Source organism: Necator americanus, chromosome X (assembly GCF_031761385.1).
Source record: "Necator americanus strain Aroian chromosome X, whole genome shotgun sequence".
In the NCBI taxonomy this organism is placed as follows: Eukaryota; Metazoa; Nematoda; class Chromadorea; order Rhabditida; family Ancylostomatidae; genus Necator; species Necator americanus.
This window is the reverse complement of record NC_087376.1, coordinates 34,385,132-34,393,270: the sequence shown is the minus strand read 5'-3', so window position 1 is coordinate 34,393,270 and position 8,139 is coordinate 34,385,132. Positions and strand designations below refer to the sequence as shown.

The 8,139-nt window shown below is 40.4% G+C and overlaps 2 protein-coding genes across 3 annotated transcripts; both read left to right on the top strand.

Moving 5' to 3' along the window:
• Positions 1-1,945: 1,945 nt before the first annotated feature.
• Positions 1,946-2,875, top strand: RB195_026301 (uncharacterized protein; the record flags this gene model as incomplete). Its single annotated transcript, XM_064214793.1, has 4 exons — positions 1,946-2,093; positions 2,327-2,433; positions 2,494-2,604; positions 2,714-2,875. 4 exons carry the CDS (start codon positions 1,946-1,948, stop codon positions 2,873-2,875), a joined length of 528 nt encoding a protein of 175 aa, XP_064070674.1.
• A 122-nt stretch (positions 2,876-2,997) lies between these two features.
• Positions 2,998-3,469, top strand: RB195_026300 (uncharacterized protein; the record flags this gene model as incomplete). Of its 2 annotated transcripts, XM_064214791.1 has the most annotated exons (3): positions 2,998-3,180; positions 3,229-3,318; positions 3,380-3,469. In XM_064214791.1, 3 exons carry the CDS (start codon positions 2,998-3,000, stop codon positions 3,467-3,469), a joined length of 363 nt encoding a protein of 120 aa, XP_064070672.1. The 2 variants fall into 2 exon arrangements, with proteins under 2 accessions (XP_064070672.1, XP_064070673.1); XM_064214792.1 differs by lacking the exon at positions 3,380-3,469 and having other exon boundaries at positions 3,229-3,342.
• Positions 3,470-8,139: the final 4,670 nt, after the last annotated feature.

Below are 8,139 nucleotides of genomic sequence, written 5' to 3'. Positions count from 1 at the left end.
AAATGCAAGCAAATAAGATACCGGGCAGATTTACCTCAATTATACAACAACCATATGATATTACTTCAATTCAATTAATACATTCTATACAATTCACAAGACGAAGTTTCTCACAGGATCTTGAAAATTATATTATTCCAAATGAAAACGAGCATTTATGTTCCAAAGCGACCAAGAAACTTCGTAAATAAAATACTGAGAACAGCTAAATTGGAAGTGTAGATCCAGTATTTCTCCAGATCCATGAGGTAAAACCGACAGTACACACCGACAACAAGTCTTAAACGCATTCAGAAGCTCTTTAGCGGTTATCAACCGCTGTGTTGATTTTTACATAAGAGAGCTTCCATCGAGCTATATCAACATAAGAAAGCGCTACATCCAATCAACTTCTCTAACGGGAGGATGTTGCAGAACAAGTTACACCTTTATTGAAAAAGAGCGGACTTGCATTCCCACTTGCACAAGCGCAATATAGACCAAAGACTGTTATTAATAAAGAAACACTATTCATTCGCATTCAAAGGTGCAAAAATTGCAGACCGAGAAGAACGCAGACAAAGAAAAAGAGAACAAAAAACAACAAAAAAAAAACAGAGAAGAAAACAATTGTTCATAATTTAAAAAAGTAGACGTAAGAGTTTGGCTACAACACACGGATGAACGTCAACGTAAAGAAAAATCTACGAAAATCCAAATGTAAAATCTGAGGTTGAATTCAAAATCTGAAGAAAAAGGTGAGGAAATAAGATAGGCGGTCCTAAAGGCAGGCAGAACACTAGCGATGTTCAGATTCCCGTACGAATTGATACACTCGATATACCTAAACGTACATCCGACTACGGGAGGTTCCGTCTTCCGGACAATGCTAATGCGCCGGGAAATTCAAAGTGGTGCAGAGGGTAACTAATCCCTCTGTTGTTTCAGGAAAATAGGTTTGGACAAAGCTAGAAAATGGACGTTAATACGGTGCTTCATAAACTCTTACCATGAAACCGATAAAGAGATATCAAAGCAAGTTGAAGTACAAGAAAGAAAGGGGAGTACGATAATCGAATTTAGAAGTATGGGATGGACTGAAAAAACGTACGAAAGTCAAGTGTGGAAGTGGGTGGCGTCGAATATGTTGTTATCTGTGTAGCTACACACACTCCGCGGGCACCTACAACATGACGAAATAATATTTTCTGATTTTGACTGCTACGCCGTTCAAATCTTCCTGAGGTCGACAGGTAAGTTTTATTTCTCGTGGATTTTTTTTAGTTTATGTGTCCATTTATTTGTCTTCGGTATCCTGTTTCTGTTCTTAGCATATGCGCTCTTTTTCATGGCTTAGTCCTCAAACATAATTCATCTCGTCCAATGCACGCGATTACATGCGATATTGTAATTTCATCTATTTTTCTCCTTCTTTTCACATCGCTTGTTGTACCTTCTGTCATCCTTTGTTGTCGCATGTATATGATCATGCGAACCATTGGATGCTCTGGAGGGGAAGCTTGATCTGTACTGTGACACTTCTGCATAATACCTTCCTGAGAGCACTGCCTGCCTAATGAAGCTTATGTGTAAGCTCAAATCTTATTGATGTCAGAAACCTCTAAGAAGATCTGCTAGGACTACACTCTTCCTAATAAAGTGCACGAGCCAATAAATGTGTCCACGAGAGGGTTTGTTGATCCCTAAATACAACAGAGAAACCCTTATGCCTAGTGATGTCAAAGAAGGCCTCTTCATACGCCGCCATCTAGAAGAACAGCGTCGGGTCCTGTAAGCCTGAAAGCAAGTCATTATCAGAAGTTGTTCCTAACCAAGTTAGTCGAACAATTTTCTTTGCTCTCCGAACGTATTTCCAAACTATATAATGGATGTCAATCACATGTTAATTTTTTTATAATTCGTGCCTTTTGTGTTCAAGTTTTTTTTCTGTGATTCCAGTGTTGAAATGGAGTGTCCAGTTTGCGGCGCAACTAAAAGTAGGATGGAAAGGCATCTTGTCAATGTCCATGGATTTTCGCAGGACCGAATTGCGGAATTTATGGCTCAGAAAAAGAGCCGAAAAATTGCCGCATCGGGAAAGCCGATACACAACTGTGAGTACTGCGATGCCACGTTCAACAGTGTGAGTGGGCTGAGCAGACGTAGGACAACAAAACATACTGACGAGTATTCATCGCCATCTATCGTGTGTCCCGTCTGCAGAGAGACCATCAGAGTGAGTCACATTGATAGTCCATAGTTTTCATGATGGTTTTGTCCGTGTAATAACCGTCGTTCACGTTTTTGTTGATGACCTCTTCTGATTCCACTAAACTTGCATATGTAGATATATGTCACTGTGAGCTTGCTGAGCATGCTCACCAAGAGTATGTCGAGAACGCAAATCAGTTCGTGGTAGAGACATTCATTTTCCAAAATCTGCGGGACAATCAGGTTAGAGTAGTATGACAGTTCGCATATAAATAACCTTTTCTCAGTTTGGTTTCCTTCAAGAGCTGGAAGCTAGCCTCAGAGGAAGCGGGTGTGATAAGCCGTTTCATAGCAAAAATGAGAACTACGAAAGACACCAATGTCACCTTTTTCGGTACCAGAGAAAACGAAGAGGTCTGTGGCACAATGCACAGCCTTTTATGAATGTATGTGTACTTCATTTTTTAACACCAACAATAAATGGTTCCCTACATAAATTCTAACGAAACCAGACAAATGTTAGGTGACAGAGGAAGTTGATGGTGTAACAGTTGAAAACTGTTTCAACCATCTCGGACATGAAGCCCGTCCATCTCAGCTGAGACTAAAGAATAGTGCCGAGCAGTACATAGTCTTCCTGTTAAGGGATGGTCTCACCGTCCTACAAGTGTACAAAAAAACATAGAGGACCGTAACAGAGATATTTTCTAAAGAATGGAATGGTTATTATACATAAGTTTCGTTGCTTACTGTCCAATAATATATGTTCACGAATATGCGTCAGCTCGCGAGTTTTTCTTCAAAGTGATGAGGAACCCAACGGAGGGCACGCAAATGAGTTTGGAGCAGGAGGAAAGCAAGTTGGAGGAATTCCGCATAATGATGGACGATTTGGCACGAAATGTTGAATGGCTCGCTGTCCTGATGTATCTTCGGTCGGCCGTCCTCAAGCGAAAACTCCTATACCGAAGCTGCAACTTCGGCATAGGAGTTAGCAGCTAAGGTTCGAACCAATCCTGTATGCAAAGAAATGTTCAGCGTGCACATCTACGCAAAGAAGAACAGGCTAAACGAAAGCTAACGCTGGATACTACGGACTGCGCGCAAGACGAGAGTGACGCGTGTGCTGTATGCCTTCGTATCGTAGCCTAGTACAAACAGTACTTAAAATCAAATATGCTGGATCCAGTGTCCAACAAGCGAAGATTGGATGCATACTGAATGCATCAGCAACGTTTGCAATGGAGATGGTACCGAGCTGGAAGGAAATGATGTTTAGGATGACAGAGACGTAGTCTTATTTATTTATTTATTGTGATGTTATATAAATGTACGTTTAAATATGCACATATTCAATAAATGGGATTCATACATAAGTGTACAAATTTGTCTTAAACAGACATGACACGTCGTATTCGTAGGTGTAATGTACTAACAGCCCAGTGGAGATTGAGTACAATGTACTAACAAATCCTAAGCAAACATACGAGCTTCCCCTACAGAGCATCCAATGGTTCGCATGATCATATACATGCGACAACAAAGGATGACAGAAGGTACAGCAAGCGATGTGAAATGGAGCGTAAAGAAGTAGAAAAATGGATGAAATTACAATATCGCATGTAATCGCGTGCATTGGAGGAGATGACTTATGTTTGAGGATTAAGCCATGAAAAAGAGCGCATATGCTAAGAATACAAACAGGATACTGAGGAAAAATAAATGGACTCATAAACTAAGAAAATCCACGGGAAATAAAACTTACCTGTCTAGCGCAGAAGAATTTGAACGGCGTAAAAGTCAAAATCAAAAAATATTATTTTGCCATGACGTAGGTTCCTGCGACCTGTGTGTAGCTACACAGTCAACAACATATTCGACGCCATCCACTTCCGCAATGTGTGACTTTTATACGCTTGTTTCAGTTGTTTCACAACAAAATAGGTTTCTTGATCCTTATGAAGCTACATGAGTTCTGGTATCTTTTTTTGTTCCTCTCCAGCTTCCTCCTCGTTATTCCATTTGTTCTCCTGTTGTTTCACCTATTTAGTCTGCATTTTAATTTCCTTTTTCATCCTCTGCATCATCTCTGTCTTACTTGACTGGTTTCTCTGTTCCATTGGTTTTTATAGGCAAACTTCTTTCAACGCAGTTAGATTCATTGCAGTTTTTACTTGATTCACACAGCATCAAGTATGTATATTTTAACGCAGTAATCGAACACTCGCTTTTAATCTCGCTATTCTTTTAACTTCAGTAACAGGATAAGGACTAACGGCATTGTGTTCTTCATTTTTCTGTTTTTTCCCTAATATTTAACAGCATCACCATAGCCTAAGTGCACCAATGGTTTCGATTTGATTCTAGTTTTTTTTTTGAGCAGCTTTCTGTGAAGGCATCGATTTCCACTGATTCCTTTATCTTTGTGCATGTTCTCATATACTCATATAACGTAGAGTTAAAACGACATAAAGTACGGGGCTGTTGCGTAAACGGCTGCGCTCGAAGCGGTGCGGAACGTACTGGTTAGGATATCGAGTGTGCATCCCTGCTAACACCGCTCATTGCTGCAGTTTGCGATAATCCCACCTCAATTCCAACCGCTATGTCCCCCGCACCGCTTCAAGCGCAACCGCTTGCGCAACTGCATCGCGCTTCATGTTCTCTTGACCTTACTATACTCTACTCTTACATATTTGTTTGCAAAGGCAACCCTAGTTTCTTTAGAGTAACCGGAAAGTAGGGAACTAGTAAACTTCGGAAATACAAGTCATACTTTTGAAACGACGAAGAACGGAAATGAATTAAACTTTAGGTTCGAGTGTTTAGAAAAGTATTAGTTGCTTTCGGCAAATTTCGCTCACTCTTTTACTGCCTTTGAAAACCGCAAGGCTTAACTTGAATATGAATAAAGTTTGATTTCCTTTTCAGTTTCCGAAATTTGTTTAATTGTGGAAGAAACCTGCTCTTCGAAGAAAAAAGGTCCTGAAAGCATGTCCAAAGGCACCAGAACAATGTCTGAGAACTTTCAAAAGTTGCTAATCCAAGTAGTCTGAAAACGCTGTGCAAGTTTTGCCATGGAGCCCCTTAGCTTTCCTTTGCACCTTTTTCATTATTTGGTTCAATATTGGAACAGTATAATCCAGGATGTTTCGTAGAAAAGCTACTTCTTCCAATTCCAACGAGTTTTGTTCCTTTAACTTCAATGTCCTCGTCATGTAATCATGTTGCGACTTAAGCCCGATTACAATACAGTACGGATGTGCTAACAAGGGCAAAGCGCTTACATTCTGGGAAGTAAGGACGGAGCGAAGGAATGAGAGTAAGGTCAAGAAAAAGGAATTTGAGGACAGAAATAACAAGAATGGATGCAGAAACAGTGAAATAAGCGAAAATGCGACAAACGTGAATGAAGTAAATGTGGGGACAAGAGACAAGACGTGCTGCATGAATGAAAAGAAAAGCAGATGGAACGAAAACCATTTGTGAGGAGGCCAGAAGAACAAAATAGAGAGAAAAAATACAACTTTAAAAGACCGATAAACAACACAAGGTAATCATAACAAGCAAGACAAGTGAACAAGAAAACCGGAATAGACAAAGGAACAATAAAAGAAAACAAATAGAGCAGAGAAAAAAGACGAGTAAAACAGAGATGATGAAGAAGACAAGAAAGGAAATGAATGCAAATTAAATAAGGAAAGCAATGAAGAACAGATGAAGCAACGAGAATGAAACTGGAGAGAGGGAAAAGAAAAGATATGAGAACTCATGTGGTTGGCTTTTTGTCTTTACCTTACGTAATCTTCGTTAGCTGCAAGATAAGGATCAAAACCTTATGTTCCACTTCCATCCCATAATCCCTTACTTCTAAATTCGATGATCATACTCCCCTTTCTTTCTTGCACTACAACTTACTGTGGATATCTCCTTATTTCTTTTATGGTAAGAGTTCGTGAAGCACAGTCTAACATCCATTTTCTAGCTTTCTTTTAGCCTATATCTTTGAAACAATGGAGGAATTAGTTATGCGTTGTGCCACTTTGAATTTCGCGGCGCGTTATAGTCGGGTCAAAACGACATGAAGTACGGACAGTTGCGTAAGCAGCTGGAAGCGGTGGAATCGAGGTAGGACAATTGCAAACTGTGGAGATGGATGAAGGTAGTAACAGCGGTCCTTACACGATGCCAACCGCTACGCTCCACCGCGCCTCTTCGAGCGTAGCCGTATACGCAACTGTCCATGCTTCAAGTCGTTTTGGCTCAACTATATCATTGGTCCAAGCGGTGGAGGCTCCCTCAGCCAGGTGTAAGCTTAGATACAAGTCGAATTGATAGGGATACAGTGATGAATTATATGAATATGAGCGTGATTACGCTCAATCCCTCTTTGTAATCCTAGAAGAAAGCGAAACAGCCCACAGTCGGGTCAAAACGACATGGATCGCGAGTGTAGTTGCGGTGCATTTGCGTATGCGCTCGAAACGGCGTGGTGGAGGCAGCAGTTGGAATTGAGTTGGGATCGTTGCAAACTGTAACCATGGTTGGTGCCATCGAGGGTTTTGCCACGCTCCTAGCCGCTACGCTCCAACGTAACCCGCTCTACGCCTCAAGAGAAGCCTCGTATGCAATTACGTACCTGCTTCATGTCGTTTTGACCCTACTATAATGTGATCTCGTCTTCCGAAAAATACAACGTATGTATTAAAGCAGTGGCAATAATCAGGGCGTCTACGGACTCTGCTTCTGCTACTGCAATAAACTGTGCTTACCATCCGCTAATTATGCCTTGCATCACCAGTTAAGACATAATCCACGTGCAAAAAAGTTGTTTTGGTGAATAGTCACTGGAATTGGATCCACTGGAATTTTGTAACGTCAAGCTCCCAAATTCTAGTGGTGCTCATTTTGCTCGCTTTCAGTGATCATTAAAAATTTAAAGCGGGGCCACTTCCCGTCAACTTTTGCCAAAGAGTTAAATTTGTCTCCTTTCTATCAGAGTGTTAAAGTTGAAAGTTTCTGGCGTCAATCCGATTGGGATGCGCCTCCCACGTTCACTTCAATTCAGAACCGTTTCAAGTTTACGAACGTGTATCTGGCCCATACAATGACTTGCGGTGGCTAGCCGATGTGTCAAGTCAGTGTTTTTATCCTCCCAGACAAGTCTGGTACCAATTTATCAACCCCGGCGGGAATAAAATATGAGATCGAGAAGTAAACCTCAATGATCTATTAAGTCTGGATTGAATCCTTCAACTCGAAGTCATACCCACAAATTTGTCGCACGCGTTTGTTGTAGATGTGTCTTTCTGTATGTGGTGTAACTGCTTTGGAATTTGTGCGTAAGTGGATGATAATTCAAAATGACAACAAGGAACTGACATCACCTCTCTACAAGCCTCTTATTTTCACAATCGTATGTGGGGGCTCCACATCAGAATGTGTACCAGACTGGTAGGTTGTATTTGCAGAAAACCAAAATATGATTGTTCATTCAAGAAGCAGTATGTTTGCTGCAAACTATTGATCACGAAGGAAGGGCTTGCCGCCCATTACAATCAACACTTTATGAGAACCAGGTCTTAATAAAAGACACAAAAATCAGAAGGCAAACAATGTTTTGAGAGTTAAGAAAGCAATTACCGAAACTGAAAAATGTGAGATAAAATGCATTATAGTATATGAACAATAACAAACTTAGAACTAAAACAAACTTGTACCGGAAACAAGTACAGGATATATATATATATATATCACTATGTTCATATCAGAATCACTATGTTAATAGCAAAGAGTGGAACGATGTATATAATACGCTACAAAATCAGTCATCCACTCACCAGATCAGAAGGCTACAACGTTCACAGAAGACTATTGATGTGTGGGTAAATGATGTATCGTAACGAAAAAAAAAAAAACTAAACAAGACGAATTGCTATGAGCAATGCT